This window comes from Delphinapterus leucas, chromosome 10 (genome assembly GCF_059928025.1).
Source record: "Delphinapterus leucas isolate spDelLeu-1000000601 "Yukka" chromosome 10, BTC_Dleu_Yukka2, whole genome shotgun sequence".
Taxonomy (NCBI): Eukaryota; Metazoa; Chordata; class Mammalia; order Artiodactyla; family Monodontidae; genus Delphinapterus; species Delphinapterus leucas.
The window spans coordinates 103,492,587-103,517,178 of NC_143138.1; the positions used below are offsets into that span (position 1 = coordinate 103,492,587).

Genomic DNA, 24,592 nt, shown 5'->3' on the forward strand with positions numbered 1-24,592 from the left:
AAATTTATTACTGAACTCTTATTTCTGTTCCATTGATATATATGTCTGCCGTTGGTTTTATACCACTATAGCTCGATTACTGTAAGTCTAGGTTTTAAAAATGGGTTAAATAAGTCCTCAAACTTTCTTCTTTTTCACAATTGTTTTGGCTATTCTAGGTTCCTTGCATTTACACATAATTTTAGGACCAGCTTGTCAACTTTAAAAAACAATGAATCTATTGATCAATTTGGGGAATATTGCTATCTTAACAATATTGAGTCTTCAAATCCATACACAAGGAATATGTCTCTATATATTTGGCTCTTTTTGATTTATTTTTATTTTTTTCAAACAAATGCAGAAGGAACCACTTTTTAAAATTAATTAATTTGTTTATTTGGCTGCATTGCCTCTTAGTTGTGGCACAGGGGATCTTTGTTGCAGCATACGGGCTTCTCTAGTTGAGGTGCGTGGGCACCAGAGCGCACAGGCTCAGTAGTTGCGGCGTGTGCGGGCTTAGTTGCCCCGCAGCGTGTGGGATCTAAGTTCCCCAAACAGGCATAGAAACCACATCCCTTGCACTGGATTCTTAACCATTGGATTTTTAACTACTGGACCACCAGGGAAGTCCCCTATGTAGCTCTTTGTTAACTCTCTTGGGAGTGTTTTATAGTTTTCTGTGTATGATTCTCACACTTTTTGGGTTGAATTTATTCTTACGTATCTTACTCATTTCGATGTTATTGGGAAGTATTGTTTTTCCAGTTTCATTTTTGGAATGTTCATTGCTAGCACGTATAAATACAAATAAATTAAAAAAATTATTTTTTTATTTGGTTGCACCAGGTCTTAGTTGTGGCTCATGGGCTCCTTAGTTGCAGCTTGCCTCCTCCTTAGTTGTGGCATGTGGGGTCCTTAGTTGCTGCACGTGGGCTCCTCAGTTGTGGCATGCATGTGGGATCTACTTCCCTGGCCAGGGATCATACCCGGGACCCCTGCATTGGGAGCATGGAATCTTAAGCACTGTGCCACCAAGGAAATCCCACAATTAATTTTGTATGCTGATTTTGTATCCTGTGACTTTGGCTAAAATTAATGATTAGTTCTAGTATTTTTTGCTTTCTTTCTTTGACTTCCTTCCTTTCTCTGCCTCTCCCTCTCTCTCTCTTTCTTTTCTTGTAGCTTTCTTAGAATTTTCTACATGTAGGATTATATGATCTGTGAATAAAGACTATTAAACTCTTCCTTTCCAATCTGTATGGCTTAATTTCTTTTTATTGCCTTATTGCACTGGCTAAAACCTCTGTTTCAGTGTTAATAGGAGCAGCAAGAACAGGCACCTGTCAGTTGTTCCTGATCTTAGGAATAAGAGCTGTCTTTCACCACTACGTACCATAGCTGTAGTCTTTTCATAGATACCTTTTAATAAGTCGAGGAAATTCCCTTCTAGTCCTAATTTGTTGAGAATTTTTATTATGATAGGGGGTTGGATTTTGTTAAATGCTTTTTAAAAAATTTTTATTTTATATTGGAGTACAGTTGATTAACAATGCTGTGTTAGTTTCAGGTGTACAGCAGAGTGCTTCAGTTATACATATACGGTATCTGTTCTTTTTCAAATTCTTTTCCATTTAGGTTGTTACATAATGTTGAGCAGAGTTCCCTGTGCTATATAGTAGGTCCTTCTTGGTTATCCATTTTATATATAGCAGGGTGTACATGTCAATCCCAAACTCCCTAACTATCCCTCCGCCTCCCCCTTCCCCCCTGGTAACCATGAGTTCGTTCTCTAAGTCTGTGATATTTCTGTTTTGTAAATAATTTCAAGTCAAATGATTTTTCTACATCTATTAGATGATCATTTGGTTTTTGTTCTATATTAATATGGTTTACTATATTAATTGAGTTTTTAAAATTAAAGCCACCTTGCATTCCTGCACTCCTGGGATAAATTCCACTTGGTCATGGTATTATATATAATAATATTTTATGTCGCTGGATTCAGTTCTTTCACTTTTTTATTAAGAATTTTTGATGACATATCATTTTTTATGTTGTTAGACTCAGTTGCTAATTGTTTCTTTTTTTAAAGTTAACGAATTATTTTTGGCTGTGTTGGGTCTTTGTTGCTGTGCGCGGCCTTTCTCTAGTTGTGCCGAGAGGGGGCTCCTCATTGCGGTGGCTTCTCTTGTTGCGGAGCACGGGCTCTAGGCACGCAGGCTTCAGTAGCTGTGGCTCACGGGCTCTGGAGCGCAGGCTCAGTAGTTGTGGCGCATGGGCTTCATTGCTCTGCAGGGTGTGGGATCTTCCCGGACCAGGGCTCGAACCCGTGTGCTCTGCATTGGCAGGCGAATTCTTAACCACTGTGCCACCAGGGAAGCCCTCTACTGCCTTCTTGCCCCCACTATTTCTGATAAGTCACTGGCTGAGCGTATTGTTGTTCCCCTCTATGTGACGTCATTCTTTTCTTGCTTTTAAGAATTTTCTGGGGACTTCCCTGGTGGCACAGTGGTTAAGAATCCGCCTGCCAATGCAGGGGACATGGGTTTGATCCCTGGTCCAAGAAGGTTCCACATGCCGTGAAGCAACTGAGCCCATGCACCACAACTACTGAGCCTGCGCTCTAGAGCCTGCGAGCCACAGCTACTGAAGCCCGTACGCCTAGAGTCCGTGCTCCACAACAAGAGAAGCCACCACAATGAGAAGCCTGCACAACTCAACAAAGAATAGCCCCCGAGGCTTCCCTGGTGGCGCAGTGGTTGAGAGTCTGCCTGCCGATGCAGGGGACACGGGTTCGTGCCCCGGTCTGGGAAGATCCCACGTGCCGCGGAGCGGCTGGGCCCGTGAGCCATGGCCGCTGAGCCTGCGCGTCCGGAGCCTGTGCTCCGCAACGGGAGAGGCCACAACAGTGAGAGGCCTGCATACCACAAAAAAGAGTAGCCCCCGTTCGCCACAACTAGAGAAGGCCTGTGCGCAGCAACAAAGACCCAATGCAGACAAACATAAATTCATTAATTAATTAAAAAAAAAGGATTTTCTGTCTTTCAGTATTTTGTCTATGATGTGTTATGGTGAGGATCTCTGTGACGTTATCTTACTTGGGATTTGATGAGCTTCTTGGAACTGTAGATTAATGTTTCTTCATCAAGTTTGAGAAGTTTTTGACAAATATTCAGTTGAAAAGAGATTTCCTGCCCCTTTCCCTCTCTCCTTTCAGGATGCCCATTATACCTATATTGGTAGCTTTCATGTTATTCCATATGTCTCTGAGGCTCTGCTAATTTTTCTTCAAGTTTTTCCCCCTCTTTTCTTCAGATTATATAATTTCTATTGATCTATTTCAAATTCACAGATTCTTTCTTCAGACTTCTCAAATCTGCTCTTATTCTAGGATTTCCCTAGAAGATCTCTGTTACATTTCCAGCTAGTTTTCCTATCTGCTGCTGTCCCAACCAGGACTAAAAGCTCAAGCTTAGGAGAGCTGCAGGCTTTTTCCATTTGCCACTCTGAGTGTGGGTTTTCCACCCTCTGCTCCCAAACATATCAGACCCCTTTGGCAAACAAAGCTGCTAGGATTCACAGCTAGTCCCACTCCAGTAGAACTACCACGCTGAATGCTCTGGGCTGCAAGTCTGGGCAGTCTCAGGCCAGGATGTCACAGGCTGCCTGAAGACTGACTTCAAGTTCAGCAGTTTCGAGAAATTAAGCTCTTCTCAAATTGTTGTTTATCTTTGGTTGATTTCCAGAGATCTGAAATTGTTGTTTTTGACAAATTTATCTGTCTTTATAGTTGCTTTTTGGGGAGGGGATGTCTCCCTTCTCACTTCTCCATTGCTAGAAGTCTCCTGCTTTCACTTAGATTCTGGCCCACTGAGTGTTTACTGCCATAACAGTTCTTAGTTCAGGGGGTTTTAAACATGTTTCACCTAACTTTTTTTGGTATTTTCAGTGGGAGGATCAGTCTAGATATCTAGTCGGCCATACAGAGAGAGTTAATACTTTCAGTTTTTTATGACCATTAAATGAAATTTTTGATGTAAAGAATTAAGCGAAGTGTCTGTAACACGAAGGGCTCAAAGAACTTTAGTTATAACATCTGAATACTTGTATTGTAGGGATTTTACATACATTATTTTATTTAATCATATCTCTAAGAGGCAGGCAGTCAAATTTTGATATTACCCCCCCCCCCCCAAAAAAAAAAGATTTACTAGACTAGGGCCATACCAGGTAGTAAATGATGGAGTCAGGGTCTGGTGCCCTCCCCCCTTGGTCCTGCTCCCTCCATGGTGAAGGAGATTTCCGTGATTGCTCTTTTGGGGTGGCCTGTAGACTATCTAGGAGATCATAAGGAATTAAATCCAGCACAGGTATTAGGGAGAGGGCTCATTGCTGTACTAGTTGGCAGTGACTCCAATCACAGTGGGACACATAGAGATTCCCAAAAGCAGACAGGGCTTTTGCTAAGACAGTTAACACATGAGTGCATGGTACCTGTGTGAGTCATCGAGAAGGTTTTAGGGCTCTGTATGATATTTGCCCACATTCCAATTATATTTGCAATGAACAATTAAATCTGAACTAAGTGTACCACAAAAATACCTAAACAACTGAAATTCATTCCATTTAAAAGCTTATACAAATACTTGGGAGTTAAGTAGCAAACGTTGGGAAACTGGAACCTTTTGGATTGAATCTGCCAAGATGGTAAAACTATTTGAGAGACTGTGAATCTGGTCCCCAGCCCTGAATATCCAGAAACTATATTTGATGCTGCTGCAAAAGACTTTCTAACTGATGTCCCTACTGACATTTTCTTCTCACCTTTGACGCGTTCCTTATATCCTGACCTTGGCAACCTTCCTCAGGCATTCTCTCATCATGTTTCTGTGCACTTTCTCACTGCTCCCTCTTGTTCTCCTAATTCTTCATCCACCAGCCGCTGTAAGCTGCTCCCATGCACGTGTCCAACTCTCAGCCCCACCCGTCCCTGCTCTTGTGGGCTCATTCACTCATCCTTCTCGCATCCTCTACTCCTAGCATCTCCTTCTCACCTCCAAACCTCTGCTTCTGCCTTTCTTTCTACTGTACTCCCCACCCTTCCCCAGCGCCTCCTTTCTTGGAGCACACTCTTTCCTCTATTTCTCTTACCCACATCTTACAGGTCCTTTAAAATCTACTCCCTTCCATTCACTCAGTGGACGTTTGTTCATGCTGTGAAGCGTGAGCTCCAAAGGGTGTCTTGGGTGTCCTTTCCAGGCAGTTTACAAAAAGATGACACTATCAGTTGTATTCCACGTTGAGCCTAGTTGTGGCTCCACAGTGGGGGAAATCTCATTTTGCTTCAATTGACACATCATTTTTCCCACTTTTGACTGCCTCCAACTTTAATATAATAAGTGGATCAGCCCTTCACTCCTGAGTTATACCTCCATCCCTCGTAATCGATCCTAGTTTAGATGTTATCTCTACTGGGCCTATGACACTGCGTAAGGTTATAATGAAAGTAACGAATATATACCCAGAGGAAAAACTCACTTATAATCACAGGTGAGCCTCATAACTGAGGCAGTCATAAATTACGTTGCATAATGTTCTTAAAATCATAGAACTATTAATGTTTGAGTGCGTTAATTACTTTGCTTCACGCTGTGCAGGCAGCCAAGAGATAACGGCTTCCCTTTAGTTTAAAAAAAAAAAATGCTGCTCAAGTGCTTGGTTTGCTTTCAGCCCATATTTCTTTTTTTGGCCATCTTTTTGTTACCCAGCATCTTTCCCGTGTTGTTTTTGCCAGTTAGGCATCAATGCAGATGGGACGAAATAAAGAATTGACATCGCCATCATTTTACCAGTCCACTCAGCCTCCTGTCTCAGCCTCTTTCTTCCCATACTCATGGGAAGGTGATGGAGGGGTGGGAAGCGAGGTGACAGAGGGTGACGTTAGGGAGCGGGACGGGGATTAGACGAGCAAAGGACTTAATAGAAGGAGTGGGAAGGGTGCGGAGACACAGAGGATGTTCAGAGTCACTTTAACCCACATTAGTGGGAACAAACCAGTCTTTCACCAGTCCCTAGTGGGGGGTGCAGGACCACACATATTCATGCCAGAGAAAAGAAAAAAATGCATTCGGGTAAAAAATTACTTAATAACCTCTGTAGAAGTTTGGTGGGTGAGGCAACACAAAGAGGACTGGTGTCTGTGGCATCGTCTTACGTCTGCTGCCTTTCTCTTCTGTTAGTACAGAGAATCAGTTGGTTGCAAAAGCCCACGTTTCATTGGCTGAAGGCAGCCAAAGGCTTACTGCCTTTTCACCATATTTTACTTGGTGGGTATAGAAGGATGTATCACTACTGTTCTTGCATTCCAAGGGACTTAAAAATTTGATAAAAATAACTTTGCTTTCAACAAGTCAATGGACTTTCATTTAATCTTATCTGACTGTGCTCTAGAAATTAAGAAACAAAAGAGAATTGGGGGCTAGTTGTGTATATAGTTGAACTGAAATGCAAGAGGAAGGGAGAATATTTCATTTTCACTGAGGCAAACTGCTGAGAAAAATAAAAGGAGTTACACTCTTTTAGCTTCTTCTTACCCAGAACATAAATCTCACTGTTGACCACAGCTGTGCTGAATCGGTACTTTGAGTACTTCATGGGTGCCTGCTCTGTCCATTGATCTTGGCTGGGGTCATACTTCAGCAGCTTGTTGCTTAATCGATCAGGTTCTTCATCAGGAAGATCCATCTGTGTGAAATTATGACAGCCAGTATAATAACGTACGACTTAGAGATCTTCGTGAGTACCTGAATGCAATTAATCAAAGCAGACAGCCAAGGAGATAAATGAGGTTAACCGTAGTGAGTCATACTCACAAACACACCAAATCCCATGACTTGGGGATATAAGTACACTGTCAGTATCGGAGGAATTTATATTCTACGATAATGGGGCTAAGGTGTTGGGTTATAGCAAACAATCTGTGATATGAGCAGTGAGGCAATACATACAGCATTTTTTTAAAAAAATGAAGCACTGCAAAGCCTTAAAAACGAAACCAAGCTTTTTTGAATAGTATTTAAAGTATAATTTTATTTTACCAAGCTTTATAGTGGCGGATTAAATAATATTTGTGAGAAACTAATTTTAATAATTTATAAAGCATTTTTCTTTATAATATTTTTCTAATCCAAGTGGAACAAAATTACAAAAACATTTGAGTGTTTTAGTAATGAGAGTATTTTTATACCATAATATAGGAGTGGTCTGAATTTAATTTTAAAGATACATGGATCAATAGAAATTATTTGCAATTATTTTTATGTATTTATTTTATGTACGTATATATATATCTACATATATTTTTTTAATGACTAGGGAAAGTAGAAGTTGAATACACACAGATGTATGTAGCTTTTCCTACTCCTGAACTTGAGGTGAAGTAATATTTTTTGTCTACAATGTGTTAGGACCTTCTATGACTTCAAGCTAAAGATGCTTAAGTGTCTTTTGCTTTTTGTTTTGGATGGAGGTGTTCAACAGAGAAATAATTTCCATACTTATGAAGGTTGTATGCAGTTAGTTTTAGCTCAGGGTTATAATCACTGTAGTGCAATCACTACCCCATGCTTTCTTGCAATTTAATGTATTGTATTCGGTACAGACTAGCAAAAGCTTTCGTTATGCAGTAAATACTGACGTGTTTGAAGACATTATAAATTAGGAAATACTGACTTTATTGTTTTAACTTTCCTTCTAATTTAAGTATTTAATATTTGCTTTAGTGGAAAAAGGCAAAGAAAAGCTTTTCTTTGGAGCATATCATGCAAAATTAACTATGTAAATGAATAGTTCTGAAAAAGCTTTATTACAAATAATTTGTCAGGTTTCAGCTACTAACTGTGATTAAATCTAAGCTACTTTTTGATACATAGCATGAATTTTAAAATGTATTAAATGTGACGTTTGTTATTAAAACAAGTATGATATACCATAAAAGGCAAAATTTAAGCTTATGAAATGATTTAAAAAGCACCAGTTTTATCATGAAGTGAATCTGGCGAAAGAAGAAATCACATAGGCTAAAATAAAATTAGTTTATGTCATGGGGACAGAAAATGAGCTGGTAAGATTAATCTTTATTAGAAAGACTGGTTGGCCAGGGCAGAAGGCAGCTGGAGTGAAACTTCTGTGAGAGCCCCAAGGCGCTCGGAGGGACACCAAAGAGAAGAGAAAGGGCCACTGTGGTCCCACTCCACTGACTTCTCCATCCTGTCTTGCATCCCTTCTCTGGGCTTCAAGACAGTCTCTGGTTTCTCTATCTGCTGATGCCCAGCAAAGACATGAGGAGGTTAAAATTGCAGTATACTTTTGTGGAAATGGTTGTGCCATCACAGGATGAACATTCTGGTTTCCCACTTAGAGTAAGAACTTTAATATGAAAAAGACCTAAGAATTCCTTGCCTCAGGTCATACAGCTGTAAAGCAGAGAGAAGTGGGATGAGGATCCAGCTTCTTTGCCTCCTACTTAGATGCCCCTTACAGATAACCCCTCAGCATAAGCATCCTTCATAGTCAGCAAGGATGGGAAGGGTTATGAAGAACACAGCACAAATACTGAATGAAGTCATGCCTATGAATAACACTTTAAAATTCATTCTCCTAAGCTGCTTTAACACTTTAAAATCTTCCATTTAATATTCTATAACATAAAAGGCATTTTACCGAAATGTGAGTCATACTCTTTTAGTATTCAACAACTACAACATTTTTCAACAGAGCGGCCAGACTCAGCACAGCCATGCCAGTTAGGTACACAGGAAATTTCTTAACCTGAGGGGTCCAGCCTCCAATCACGTAAAGTTTATTATTCACTGTTACTACAGCATGACACGCCAACTGTAGTGGAAGGGGGGACACCCTTTTCCAAGTGTCCCTTTCTACAGAGTACTTATCAACACAGTTTGTAATAAGATACTGGTTTTTAATTTTCATCTGTCCTCCTATAACATAGAGGTCGTTATGGATGGTGCCCAGAGCGTAGAGCTCTCGAAATTCTGTTGTGCATAACTTTTCCCAAAACTGGTTTCCTCTATCATGATACCTGTAAGTTAACAGAGAGAGAACCCAGAATTAGATTTAATATAAAAACAACTTGCCAAAAAAACACACTTGTTTCTTTTCCAACGAAAAACGATATGATTTGGTTCTTCTAATTGGAGAAGAAAAAACCATTAAGATAGTGATACAGGTTTGTGTTTTTTGGGGAAAAGAAATGTTGAACAAAAATATAATGTACACAGAAACAGTCAACCACACCCACCTAGAGAATTTTAGAAAAAAACAATATATTGAAAAAGTATAGATTATCCAGGGACTAGCCTTCATTTCCTAATTCTGGGAAAGAAAATTAAAAATAGGAAAGTCTTGGGCTTCCCTGGTGGCGCAGTGGTTGAGAGTCTGCCTGCTAATGCAGGGGACACGGGTTCGAGCCCTGGTCTGGGAGGATCCCACATGCTGCGGAGCAACTGAGCCCGTGAGCCACAGCTGCTGAGCCTGCGCGTCCGGAGCCTGTGCTCTGCAACGAGAGGCCGCGATGGTGAGAGGCCCACGCACCGCGATGGGGAGTGGCCCCCGCTTGCCACAGCTAGAGAAAGCTGTCTCACAGAAACGAAGACTCAACACAGCCAAAATAAAATAAATAAATTACTAAAAATAGCAAAGTCTTTCAGCAAATCATTTGCTAAAAGAGAATATGTAAAAATAAACATAAAAATGTCTTATTCTGTTGACTAGAAGTTTCATTTTAATACTACATTAAAGAAATGCGTTTAGAGCAGAAAATCTGGAAATATTTAAATTCAGATTTCTAATGGGATGATGCAGGATATATAGAATTTTAAGGATTGTTCTTGTGGTTCTAACTGGCTTAGAACAGAGTCAAGAGCATGCTACTGTATAAAAACCCACCTGTAGGTGTCTGCTGGGCATTTCTCAACTGTGTTAATCTACTAGGTATGGTAATTTCAGTAATTTCTACCACGAATAATTATGTTGGTCTGAGAAGAGTCTTGGGGAGAAGAGCAGGGACACTAGGTGATGTGGTCTCTCAACACCTCCTAGAGTCCAACACATTAAGTAATTATCTGAGTGTGTGCGTGTGTGTGTGTGTGTGTGTGTGTGTGTAGCATTACATGGTCACCAAGTGGATGAGTCTGTGCCCATCTTCTGTCTTGCCTCTTGACAATGGCAAGTCTATTTTCTCGAATCATGATCGAGACACATAGTCTAAGGAGGACAAAAGTACCCATGGGGACAGTGGGATAAAATATGTGAAATTATTTCTGTCCTAGAAAATCCAGAAAGTATAATTGGAATTCAAAACTAAAAACAAAAACCAGAATAAATATGGAAAATAAGAAAAAAAATTTGTTGTTTGGAAACAAATTTTGCATCAAACATGTGACAGTTAATCTATTACAGAAGTTTTCCCCATTGTTCTAGGCCGACTGTTACGTTCTTCCCCAGAGACACCGTTTTCCTTCAGGCTGGACAGGGAAGTTGGAAGATGGTGCTTTTTTCCTGCAGGCATGTCTGCCTTGTCACAGACTGAATGCACACATTTATCAAACCTCATCATAGCTGTCTTCTATGTAATTCTAGGTAGGAAACCAAAGTCCCTAGCAGCACAGGTGATATTTTCACCACTATTTTTAATTGTTCTGGATTTTAGAGGGGAAGGGAGAATTAGGTGTCTACAGGTGGGGGCTACTAGAGCAAAGACAATGAATATATAAATAGAACTAAAAATTGGGTTTTGGTTTTCTGAGGCACGGTTTAAGAAAATAGGCCAAGAACAAAATAAATCCCACGAAGGATGGGAAGTACATGTTTGCTGGACAACTTGCTAATTGGATTTTTGTGTTAACATTTTGAATTAAAAATGGGGAGAGAAAATGCCCAGATGAAACTATAAAACTTATTATTTCGATATGACATAAAGAAGAAAATAATAGTGGCAAAAGCATTCAGTGTTCACAGAGGTTGACAGTTTAAAGACAACACTTACATCCTCAGCTGTTTGTCTACCAAAGTACGAGAGAGAGTTAACAGAGGTGGAAAGGTGTATTTTTTTAAAAAAGAAACAACCTGCTATAATGCTAATCTACTTCCTCTTTTAAGTCAAAAAGAAATATATCTGCATGGAAATGTGTAAACTACAGAGTAGAGGCACGCTGAAAAGCGTCTTGGCAAAGGTAATTGGGGTAAGGAGCAGAGATGATGTGGCAGGAGTGGACCAAAGACAGTGACCTCGGGTGGTACTGTCAGACCTTAACTATGCAGACAGCACTGGAGTCTCGCGTAAGCCTCAGGCAGGGCTTCTGATAATCTATTTGCCTTGCTGACAGTTTCACTATTGCGAGAAGTGAGAAGCTCAACTGATAGTTTTACCCTAATTCTGACCAACGTGGAAGAGCTGTTGGTGATGGGAACTGGCATGCGTTCAAGACAGGGAGGAAAGGAAACGCGGGGTGTGTAGTTAGACACACGCATAAAAAGGGAAGCAGGCATTCAAAAACAGTTAAGAGGAAAGACTTTCAAGGATGAAAACACACACTTTGAGAGGGTTGGACGTTTGTTAACAATTAACTCTGATGGCAGAATTGTGGACTACCTTTATTTTATTTTTTAAAGTTTATTTATTAATTTTATTTTTGGCTGCATTGGGTCTTCATTGCTGCACACGGGCTTTCTCTAGTTGCGGCAAGCGGGGGCTACTCTTCATGGCGGTGCGTGGGCTTCTCATTGCGGCGGCTTCCCTTGCTGCAGAGCACGAACTCTAGGCGCGCGGGCTTCAGTAGTTGTGGCTTGCGGGCTCTAGAGCTCAGGCTCAGTAGTTGTGGTGCACAGGCTTAGTTGCTCCGTGGCATGTGGGATCTTCCCGGACCAGGGCTCAAACCCATGTGCTCTGCATTGGCAGGTGTATTCTTAACCACTGCGCCACCAGGGAAGCCCTGCACTACCTTTAAGAGGAAGAAAATAGGTATCTAAAGAACCTGAGGTTCTTGTACAGGAGGCTCTAAGGTGAAAAGAAGGGCACCCAGCCAAGAGCAAGTAGGAAACAAATGTCAGGGACCCAGAGGATCCGTCCCAGGAGAACCATGCCCCCTTTCCCACAAGCACCTGAGGGCCTGTACCTGTTGCTGCTCAGTGACAGCTCTGTCACCACAGGCAGAGGGCCAGTCACTATCCAGCGCTTGTGTTCCCGCCCCCACTGCTGGGAAGAAGGGACACTTCCTCAACGTGTGAAGGTGACAGCGGGACGGGCCGAGAGCCTGAAGCAGGTACCGCAGTGAGGAGAGATGACAGGAAAATAGCAGACCTCTCATTCCTTCTCTGTCCCCACTTTGCTGTCGAGAATCACTTACCGACTGAAAAGTCTGAGAAACCGTGCTACGAGGGCCCAGAGAGGGGAGGGAGTGCAAGGAGAGCTCAAGGACCTACATGTACAATTCTTATTCACCCAGGTAGATTTAAGGGTTGAATTCTTGCTGAGTAACAGGAAACAAATCTTTCTGTCCTCACACACAACACCTAGACATACACTACTTCTTAGCAGGTACTCCTGTTCCTCTTACAGTTCTAGGGTTGAAGAATTCTTAGGCTACAAACATTTTACACTATTAGAGGTTTAGCAAAGACCCACTCATTAAGGGTACAGAATGAAGGACTTCCCTGGTGGCGCGGTGGTTAAGAACCTGCCTGTCAATGCAGGGGACACGGGTTCAAGCCTTGGTCCGGGAAGATCTCACATGCTGTGGAGCAACTAAGCCCGAGCGCCACAACTACTGAGCCTGCGCTCTAGAGCCTGCGAGCCACAGCTGCTGAGCCCACGTGCTACAACTACTGAAGCCTGCATGCCTAGAGCCAATGCTCTGCAACAAAGAGAAGCCACCGCAATGAGAAGCCCACACACCGCAATGAAGAGCCCCCCGCTCGCCACGAGTAGAGAAAGCCTGCGTGCAGCAATGAAGACCCAACACAGCCAAAAGTAAATAAATTTTTTAAAAAAAGTACAGAATGAAAACTGACAGATAAATAGTACTTTTTTGGTCAAGAAGAAAAATTATTACTCTGAAGTGTGAACTAATAAAAGTCAGTTCAAAGGCGTCAGTGTTAATAAACTTTTCTTCTTGTTAAAAGTTATATTCAGCTCTTCAAAAACAAAGCAATTATAGCATATGAATAGTGAAAGCTAAGAGTGAAAATATACAAAGGAATCATAAAGTATATACATTTAACTTATGCAAATTCAACTATATGTTCTTAATAATGAAAGGGAGAGAAAAATAATTTTAAAATGTGGATGATTTCATTATGAATTTTACATCTATGTAAAATACGTGATTACAGGGTAATTCTGACCACACGTAATTTAAGATGTGATCACTCAGAAGTACTTCGGCTGCTAATGTCAAAGCAAGATAATTGAAACAAAGTTACAAGTATATGGCTAGATACAAACCTGTAGATTTCAACATTCTTGCTCTTTTGTCTGGAGAGTTTAGAGGCACTTGCTTCTCCAGCCACAATGATAGTGTTGTTTTCCATGACAACACCAGTACACACAGTGCCTAAACCCTCCCCATACTTGGGAGAGGAGATGAAATAGGTCTTGCGCAATGCAGGATCATAGCAAAAACTGGCATCTCCGTAGTTCCTGTGTCTCGACCTGATTCCTGAAGAATTGGTGCCAATGCACAGCAAAAGACTGGTAGTCTCCATGCCATAACGGAGATTGAGAGAGTGCTGTTGAGGGGTCTTGATGGCTTTGAATGCGTTTTGAATGATGTCAATGCAATTTGCATCACACAGAAGCATTGTGTTCCTTTTCAGGGCTTGTCTTAAAAAAGAAGGATTTACCAGTTGCAACCTAACTTGCTTCAGAAGTTCCACAAGATGCTCTGTGCGCAGTTCTCGGTTATGATTTACCCATCTCAGAACTAGGTCCAGAATGCTCTCCTCTCTGGATATGTTCAGGTCATCTGATTTAATAAGCGTCAGAAATTGGTGCACTTCAATTTCTAGTATCTCTTCATGTAAGCTCACCTCAGCAAAGTGCTGATATAAATACTTCTTCGATTGATCAGCTAAATCCTCAGCTCCAATCTGCTTTGCAAAATGATAGATACCCAAACAGTTCGAGGCATCCATATGGTCCATCATATACTTCTGACACACACTGAAGACTTCCTCCATCTGCATAAAATAGGCGGCCATAGCCACAGTCTGTACATTGGCATTACTGATCTCCAAAGCTGCATGGTACATATAGTTTAATATCACCGACACACTTTCTGCTGTGATGTCATAAAGTACGACTTCCCTCTGAGTACACTCAAGTAGTCCACAGGTAAACATCGCTTTGAAATAAGGACTAAATGCAGCCAGGACCAGCCTGTGGCAAGGGAATTTCTCCCCTTCTGCGATGAGTACAACATCAATCATCTCTGCTAGTTCTTTCATGTTCTTAATTTTATTCAGTAAATTCAAGCTGTGTTGGTATTTTTCTTTTCCCTCAGTCTTGCACTCCATGGTGTGCTCTCCAGTGTTTCTAAGTAAGTCTTCTTTAAATGTAGCTTGATTCTTGAGGTCCTGTTTACATGTCTGATTACTCAGCAAGCAACAGAGATGTCATGTAACATTCCTGAAGGAAAGAAAAGAGGGAGTTTTCTTCTAAAACAAAAATTTTCTGTAATTTAAATATGCAGCATTAGTTCTAAGAAGTATTTATAAGTAAATATTATTCATTCCAAGCAGAGTAGTTTAACATTAAGACAACTACTTTGGTATCTAAAAATAGCGTCGTTGATTGTAAAATTAAAAACAGGAAATTATTAACCACTAACAGTATTTTCCTAATTGGCGGCAGAGATTTTTCTAGCGGAGGCTGGAAAGTCCTCCCTCCCAAGGTGAACGAAGAGAAAAGGGATAAGATGAGCACCTTTCGCATTTCCCCTTCCAGTTACCAAATTCAGCTGACCCACAGATGGAGGATACAGAGGCATTAGGAAGCATCCTCTCTGAGGAGGTGCAACATCACCGAAAAGGTTATGTGCACCGTCCCCCAAAATGCACCCAAGTGCTATCAGCACCAGTCTGAAAAATCACAAGGGAGGGGGTCTTGTAGGCTGGCTGAAAAAAAAGTCCACTGAAATTCTGCTCAAACTTTGCTATGTGGCAAATAATTCAAAACAGTGCTTTGGAAAGCGCAACCAAATACGTGCTGATGTGAGAATTCACAATACTTGAAACTTACAAGTAAATCATCCTAATCTTAGAAAACACACAAAAGTCCTCCCGTTTCTCTGCCCCTCCTGCTTGGCTTCTCTCTCTTCCCTGTCTCACAGAGGCAGAGGTGGAATCACTTCTTGCCTGGAAAAGCACTAGTCTAATTAAAAATCTCTTTAAGCTGGTTGTCTCAGCTTCCCCTTCCCCAGGGAACTGCAAACAGGATGTTTCAAGGAAGCTAATTAGCTCTTTTGATTTAAAGAACACTCCTAGAGCCAGAAGCCTTAACGGGAGGAGCAGATCTCAATCTCTGTCACCCTGTCCAGGTCTAATGCGGCTGTAAGTCCCACGCAGCTAGAATAAACCTCGATGGTAGAAAAGTCAGCACGAGGAGCTCGGAAAGGCAGGGAGGTGATAATTTCAACACTGTGAAAGCAAAATCTGTCAGCCGTGAAGCTTATAAATCTTCTCAATTTCTGTGATCCTGTAAAGGGTTAGAAATCTCATATGTCTCAATGAGACTTGGCACTTTTCCAGTGTTGAATTAAAGTTCATTTCAGGAAACAAATGTTAAGTATGATAGGAATGTTTAATTATATAATGGCAACTGTAAGACCTAAAAATCGCTGTGCTGCAGGGTGTGGAATCATAACAAGTAGCCAGTCTTGGAATCCGTATACTTGAACTAGAAATAAAAGCCTCCTCGCCGGATTTTCTGGCGTTAATGGCTCAGTTTTATTTCAATAAGAACCTAAGACTTTCTATGCAAGGGTTTGCAGGTTAAAAGTGAACGTTTGCTTTTTCGCTTTACTTGTTTTAGATTTTTACAAAGAGAATCCAATTATGGGTAATTAAGAGGTGATTATATTTCTAAATTCTCCTACAACACATTTTGACTAGCCCAAATCATATTATGTAGGCTTCTTTACACAAACACATCAATCAACTTTATAGATGACAGCTGTTACTTCAAACTAAAAAACGGTAAAAGCTTTCTTATAAGGCAATAAATATTTTAAAATTTCTATTCCATTTGTACTGATATACAAGAAGCCCTCAAAGGGTGCCAGTACCCACAATGCTAGAAGGCCAAGGGCAGCGTCCAGGTTGGATCACGTGATCTAACACAATGCAGATAGTTCAGACTCATTAGTTCTTGCTTTTGCTGGAAAGAAACCGGATGCCGGAGACCCAAATATTAGGACCACAACCTAGGGTTTTGTATCTTTAAGGCAGGAACCAAGCTACCCTCGTTGAACTTTTTGGCATAGGGCTAGTTTAATGAAAACGTAAGTGGCATTAGTTTCAAAGAGAGATTAAAAATGAAATACCTAGTACGTTATGGACTGGTTTTCTCGATAAACGTTATAGGTAATATCTTATACACAAGTCTATAGTGGACAATGTTGGCTTTCTCCCCACATTCAGCCTGCCTTTCCTTGGTGCCACTGGGGTGGGACTGACTCCCGTTCTTCTTACCACTGAGACTGGTTCAGGGGCTGGTGGGAGACCTGAGATTGGCCCGATTGGAGTGAAGCTCAGTCTCTGGTTCACTGGTTGGGGGTGTCCACGTGTTACAAAGATGAGAGGTCTGGATCCGCTACAGCCGTGTCCCCGTAGCCAGCATGAGGACAAAGCCGGTACAGGAAAGAAGGCAGAGATTTCAGAGCAGTGGAGCTTGAAACATGCCTTATATCTGTGTTTTTCAGTTTTGAGAGAGACCATCCCCTTCATTGTTTAAGCCAGTTTGAGTTGGGAGTGCTGGTCCTGGCACTCAGGAGTCCTCACTAGTGTAAGTGGCATGTGCAAAAATACTGAGACAAGGTTGCTTACGGTAACTGCAGTTAGATATTGTATAAAGTTTCACTTTAGGTGTATTCTTGTATTCTCTGTTATCACACTGTCAAGTAAAAGAACTGTAGAAACTTCTAATTGTGCTCGTTTCTCCTTGATAGAAGGCAAAATTACCTAAGTCAGCTCTTCTGAGTTTACCTCTTCTCATTAAATGGCTACACCATTTTACAAGCACACGAACTGAGTTTTGAGCCCAGTTCCATCTGACTCCAAAGTCTGCACTCTTAATCACTCCCTCTAGAGCAAGCACCAAAGTAGGGCCAGAGAGAAAATATCTCAGGCTTTGTAGGGTTCCTGCCTTCACAATTCAGCTCTGCCGTTGCCATGCAGAAGCAGCCATACATGATACATAAACAAATGAGCATCACTCTGTGCCAAAAAATTTGTTTTACGGATACTGAGACTTGAATCCATACACTTTCACACCTTCTGATTTTAAAAAGCCATTTAAAATGATAAAATTCACTCTTGCTCATGGGTGATATAAAACAGGCAACGGGGCAACAACTCGTGTGCCACTGTCATAAATAAATCCACTTTCTAGATTATGTCTGGTGCCTAATCTCCAATTCTCTGCTTAACTCCAGATGAAGAGTTTTGAGAAGGGGAACAGTCAAATTCCTATTTTAAAAGGATCATCTGGTGTCCCCAAGATTCCCAAAGATAAATCAATTTCTTGAATAAATACTTTACTTGGGTATAGTTTCTCTGCCCCAAACGCTGGCTTCAGCAACAAAAAATACTTTTAAAAAGGAAATAACTGTTTCGAACATTCAGAAGAAACATTTATGAATTTTTTAGATGGGCACATATATTTAAGTGTCCCTTCCTTCTAATTGCCTTTTATAAAACTCTTGAAAGCTACTCTAATTGCTGTGGATTTACAGACCAAATGAATTTACTGGTGTAAATCCTGAGAGATACCTGTCAGTTAAATTAGCCACCATGCTTCAGCAAGCATTCTCAGCATTGTTCCTTGTATACATAAGGTACACGGAAGATGCTGGCATTGCGGATGGGGCTTTGAGGTGAGACGGTCCTGGGCCTGAATCTCAGTTTAGCCACTGCTTTCTGTCATCCCAAGATTATGTAACGTTTCTTTTTAAATTTATTTATTATTATTATTTTTTTATTTGTTGGCTGCGTTGGGCCTTTGTTGCCGTGCGCGAGCTCTCTCTAGTTGCGGTGAACGGGGGCTACTCTTTGTTGTGTTGTGTGAGCTTCTCATTGTGGTGGCTTCTCTTGTTGCAAAGCATGGGCTCTAGGTGGCCGGTCTTCAGTAGTTGCAGCACGTGGGCTCAGTAGTTGTGGCTCGTGGGCTCTGGAGGACAGGCTCAGTAGTTGTAGCTTGTGGGCTGTAGAGCTCAGGCTCAGTAGTTGTGGTGCACAGGCTTAGTTGCTCCGCGGCATGTGGGATCTTCCCGGACCAGGGCTTGAACCTGTGTCCCCTGCACTGGCAGGCGGATTCTTAACCACTGCACCACCAGGGAAGTCCCATAAAATTGTGTAACCTTACTGAACCTTGCTTTCTGCACGTGTAAATTGGGGTTACTGTATATAAATAAAGTAGTTGGATCAGTCTTTTGTATCCAAGTGCTCACAGTGGGGTAGCAGAGAGTACCTCAGAGGTTCGGAACGTGGGCTTTGACTTGGGTTCCTGAGACCTGGGTTCTGATACCTCGCTCTGCCATTTACAACGTGAGCAAGTTTCTTAGCCTCTTTTTGATTCCTTGCTTGGAATTAGTTTTGAGACTTATATAAGAATAGCTGGGAGAATTAAATAAGGCCATGCACGTATAACATGTAATTTGCTTAGTAAAGCTGAAACTGGATACACCTGTACAAACATTTTTTGAACAATAAAAATGTTTGGGTTCATATACAAACTGCTTGTGGGTACAGACACAGCTCACAAATGAAAGAGAGCTGACAGCAACTTTTTCTTGTAATGAGGGCCCAGAGGGCATTCTCCTTTCATCAGCAAAATAAAACTGTATAAATGTTCTCAGTGATACCAATGGGAAGTTATTCTCTGCTCCAATTTATAGAAGACTGAATTGTGCAGTCATATTAATAGTACCCATAATAATGGAGAAAAAATGAGTAGCAAAAATAAATATAAATCACAAGAATAAAGCCTAATTACTTTGCAAATCCAAAATGCAGTTTTACCCATGTCCAGTATACTTAGTGTTAAGAAATGGATTCCTATAAATTTTAATGTGGGGCTTCCCTGGTGGCGCAGTGGTTAAGAATCCGCCTGCCAACGCAGGGGACATGGGTTCGAGCCCTGGTCCAGGAAGATCCCACATGCCTCAGAGCAACTAAGCCCGTGCGCCACAACTACTGAGGCTGCACTCTAGAGCCCACAAGTCACAACTGCTGAGCCCATGTGCCTAGAGCTTGTGCTCCGCAACAAGAGAAGCCACCGCAATGAGAAGCCCGCTCACCACAACAAAGAGTAGCCCCTGCTCGCCACAACTAGAGAAAGCCCGAGCACAGCAACGAAGCCCCAACACAGCCAATAACTAACTAAATAAATTTATTTAAAAAATAAAATAAAATTTAAAGTGGCATAAAAATGTTAGTTTACTTAAACTACCAGTGTTTTGCTTTTACAGTGTTTAATTTTATAATCTTTATATTATCTTTAAAGTTGCTACTTTTTCTAAATAATGATTGATACATGACCATGACTCCATGTTTTGCTGAAGTTAAAACTAGTTTAAATTCATAGCAGCACTGTTTGAAATAGTAAAAATTTGGAAATAACCTAAATATTCATTAACAGGAGAACAGATAGACTGTAGCATATTCACTCAAGAGAATATTGTACAGGGAAAAAAAAAGAAAAAAAAAGGAATGAACTAGAGCTACATATATCGACATGGATGAATTTCACAAACATCAATGTGTGAAAAAGACTGAAAAGAATAGGTGCTGCCTGCCACTGATATCTTCTGTAAAATATGCAAAACAATACTATATATTCTAATAGAGTAAATGTAGGTGATATACTATGACAAAATAAATATAAATGGTGAATCTGGTAAAGGGTCTGTGGGAGTGTTTTGTCCTACTGTTAGAACTTTCCTGTAAGTTTGAAATTATATCAAACTAAAAAGTTAAAAGAATTGTATATAAGGGCATGTACAACTGTAGTGGAATATAAAGAAAGGTAATTCTAAACACCACGCTCGGGACAGTGGTTGCTTTCAGGAGGCGTGGAAGCGAGGGCACACAGCTGGAGGAGGGTGACAGGGAGTTTCAGTTGCGTAATCAACGTGCGACTTCATCAGCTGTATGGCAGGAACCCGATAACATACTTTATTATTCATTAGGCCTTTTTGCACGTCTTAAATATTGCATAAACTAAGTTTAAAAGTAAAAATTGTATTAACATTAGAGTAACTTATAACTCTGAAAACCTAACCTATTGGGTTGGCCAAAAGTTTTGTTTGGGTTTTTCCATAACATCAAAACCCGAACGAACTTTTTGGCCAGCCCCATACAGTGTAAACCACATCAGTGCGTGTACATATAGAGAGAGACAGACAGACAGGCAGACAGGATACGTAGATACATTGAGAATTTTCCTTTTAACCTGTCAAAGTGTAGTCAGCCCAACTTATGAGTCATTGGAAAATACAAATGCTTACAACCTGCTTCTCCAGTCTTAATGAGAACTGCTCTGGGAGAAAGGCAGAAACAATTCCTTCCTACTTGTGGTTTGGTGGGAAAAGAAGTTACTGGATTCCAGAATTAGTGTATACATTTTTTTCCCGTAGAAATGTTCAGTATGTGAGTAGGTCATAATATGAAGTGATAGAGTTGATCAACAGCAAAGCCTTGAATTTTATCGATGAAAAAATCTGAAGGCCTGAGAAATTACTTGGTTAGGGTCCTACATTCCAGCCTAAAACCCCCTTCAACAGATTTTGGTTGGCAAGCCAAGGAATGTCAACATGACGTCAATGATGTCTCAGTTCCAACGCTTAAAACACAGCCCTTCTGTAAGTTGGTGACTCTCATGTATGAAATCATTACCCCACGTTTAAAAAAATACCTCAAGCCTATTTGCACCAGCACTACCCGTCCTCCAGACATTAGGAGGCCCTTCCTAACCTGGCACCTCCCAGCCCTTACTACCCCATCTCTGGACTTTCCTTCCTCATATTTTCCAATCTCTTAGTAGTACTGAACCACTCACTGTTCTAATGCTATGTGGCTACACATGTTGTTCCCTGTGTCTGGAATATTCTTCACCTGCTTCCACCTGAAAAAATGTAACTGGCTCTTCAAAATTCAGCCCAGACATCACTTCCTCAGTGAAGCCTTCTCCGCCCTTCCTTGCTTGTACCTTGAACACGGTGGTTATTGCACCGTTGTGACTGCCATTTATTTACGAATTCGGCCTCCTCGCCTTTCACTGATGCGCATATTGAGGGTAGGGGGTCAGGTCTTAACCCTTTCTGTATTCTTAGCGTCTGTCTGTGACAGTGCCTCGCACAGAACAGTTGCTCAAGACGGTTTGTGCAATTAAACGAATGCTTTGCTTAGTCCTAAATTACAAGTTCATAACTTTTTTTCTTTTAGGTTTTATACATGTTATTAACCACTGTCTTGAAGATATTTTGATTCTTCAAGCTGCTATCCGTTTGTCCAAGTCAAATAAATCACCCAGAATCATTAACTTGATTTCCTTGCCTACAGCCTGACACATTCTGACACCCACTTCTGCCATCCTCAAAATTAATTCCCTGTCACCACTGCGCTCAGGAATTTGGTCCCCATTCTTAGAGAACTGAAGCCAGAGATAGCAAATTGGCTGCTCGGACTTCTTTTTTGTAAATTGTCGACACGCAGAGCTGAAACATTCCAGCATCTATAGAAAAAAAAAATGCAAGCTAGGGCAACAGTGGGTTTTTAATTCCCATGGCGACAACCACCAGCAGGACGTGAGTAGCCCCACCTCTCAGATGGCACATCTCCTCCCCATTCCCAGCCACCCCCCCGCCCTAATGCAGACCTGAGAGTCAGTCCTCATTTATAATTTTTCTCACCCCTGCCCCTTTAGTTCTCCTACAGCATTTACCTTGGTGACCCCTGGCTTTTCCCATTACTCCCCACACCCTAGTTTGCTTCAGCATCACCATCTTGTACAGACCCTGGCTGAAAATGGCTCAGGACACCTGCCCCACCCTGAATGCACTCCGAGTCTCCCCGGAGCTTTGGAAAATACTGGAATTTTTGCAAAGTAATAATCCGCTCCACACACCTGGCTTTTAATGACGGCCAGGATGGAGATAAAGCTAAATAAGGCAAGCTTCCTTTTTCCTTTCCTTTGAAGAGCTGGCGTTCTGCATTCTTACCAGAGCCTTTAACATGCATCGAGCTCGTTAGTTACTCTTAAGAATCCCGCGGGGGTGGGGGGGTGGTGGGAAACGCAGGGCGATTAGACTCCTCGGTCTACAGAGCGGATCCTGTCGAGTGCCGGGCACTCTTCTCGGTTCCAGGAGGACCCCGGGACGGGCAGACACAGGCGCCTCCTCCACGGCCGCCAGGGCCGGCGAGGGCGGCCCAGGACCAGGCGGTCAGGGGCGCGGGGCTGCACGCGTGGCGGGGGCGCAGGTGCCGGAGGGGCCTCGGGTGGTCCCCGCGGCCCGGTCACCGTTACTTACGGGGCTACCCCGACGGGAGGCACGGCCGCACTCGCTCCGCAGGGGCCGCCGCAATGGCGCCGCGACCCGGCCTGGGGCGCCTGACCTGCTGGCGCTGCCCAATATGGGCAGAGCCGGCGAACGATATAAATAGACGGCGCGGGGAGGGGGCGCGGGCGCCCGCGGGCAGGAGGCGGCCTGGAAGCTCCGCGGACGGACGCGTGCTCGCCCTCCGCGCCCACCCCCCCGCTCTGGGCTGCAGGGACTACACGCCGCAGCGCCTGCGTGTGTGTGTACATGTGTGTACACGTGTGTGTACAGTGCGTGCGCAGGTGCAGGGCATCAGTGCCTGAGGCTTCATGCTCAGCACCCGTGGGCACGGGAGGGCGGGATTCCAGCAGTTGCCACAAACTCATTTTTTGGGTCCTTAGTGACTGTTCTGGCCTGAAGGGCTGGGAGCACTGTGGCCTGTGCCCATCACACAGTGCTCACCCTACAGAGCGTCACACTGTAGCCAGGTGTGCAAACCTGTCACATTTCCCCACACCCCCGAAAGCTCCCAGAGGCCAAGAGCTCTGTCTTGTCCACCTTGGCGGCCCACTCACATGCTGGCTGGGGCCCTCCAGAGAACGGATGGTCAGGGAGCGGTCACTGATTTGGGTGATGGAGGGGCAAAGCTGGTAAGTGACAGGAAGGAGGGCCTTACCTGGTGTCCTAGCTCCGCTCTGCCCGTGGAAGCCTCATGACCTCCTGTGATTAGCTCAGATTCTTGGAGGACAGTAGACAAGACCGTATTGTACCTGGCTCACACCCAAGTTATTAGGAGGATGAAATAGGAGAGCCAATAGGTGTGAAAGTGCTTCGATAACTATCAAGTAACCCAAGTCATTTTCTCCTGATGAGGCAGGTATTATTAAATGCAGACTCCTCCAAAGGTCTTGAAAGTGGGGCAGAAGGCCACCTCTTACTGATAGTACTGATTGTATCCTGTCCTGAGGCAGAGACAGGGACATTTCTTTTGGAGGCTCTTCTGCTTTAAGAATCTGTCAGAGAGGGACTTCCTTGGTGGCACAGTGGTTAAGAATCTGCCTGCCAATGCAGGGGACACGGGTTTGAGCCCTGGACTGGGAAGATCCCACATGCCGCGGAGCAACTAAGCCTGTGTGCCACAACTACCGAGCCTGCGCTCTAGAGCCCGGGAGCCACAACTACTGAGCTCACGTGCAGCCATAAATAAATAAATAAATACACGAATAAATAAATAAATAAGAATCTGTCAGAGGGAAGCTGGGGAAGGGAGGTTCCATCTGTCTACTAAGCCTCACCTGCCCACTCCTGTGATGATAAACCACCCAGAGCCCAGCCTCGGGGCACTCAAGGCTGCACACAATTTAATCTAATAGATTTCAGGGTTTTTGAAAGGTCACAAACCTTCTGGATGCCAAATTTCTCTCCACATCCCAAGATTATTTCATTTCCCCCAAGCAATGAAATCCTCAAATCCTGAGTCTATGAATCATCAAATCTTGCGTGAGGCAGAGTCCAGGTACACTAACTGTTATTAAGTTATTATTTATTAAGCAGTGGTTAGTATCTTGCATACCGTGTGAGTCAAGATGTATAGGTTCAGCTGCTCTAACAGGGAATTCCAGTGATAGTTCCCTAACAGGAAGGAAGGTTAAGTTTTCCTTCTTACAGTGCCTGGTGGAAGGGCTCCAAGGCTCCTCAGGCAGCTCCACAGTCACTGCCCTGGGCGCCTCCCCTCCACCCTTCTTACTCCACCTTCCCTAGAGTACTGCCCTGGTCCA

The 24,592-nt window shown here is 42.6% G+C and overlaps 1 protein-coding gene across 1 annotated transcript in view; it reads right to left on the bottom strand.

Moving 5' to 3' along the window:
- Positions 1-14,646, bottom strand: part of KBTBD12 (kelch repeat and BTB domain containing 12) — a 44,338-nt gene extending 29,692 nt beyond the window's left edge. The window contains exons 1-3 of the mRNA XM_022562567.3: positions 13,505-14,646; positions 8,812-9,082; positions 6,576-6,726 (exon numbers count right to left, since the gene is read on the bottom strand). Of these exons, the coding sequence (XP_022418275.1) occupies positions 6,576-6,726; positions 8,812-9,082; positions 13,505-14,574 (1,492 nt within the window). The 5' untranslated portion in view covers positions 14,575-14,646. The remainder of the gene's footprint in view (positions 1-6,575; positions 6,727-8,811; positions 9,083-13,504) is intronic.
- Between the last annotated feature and the right edge of the window lie 9,946 nt (positions 14,647-24,592).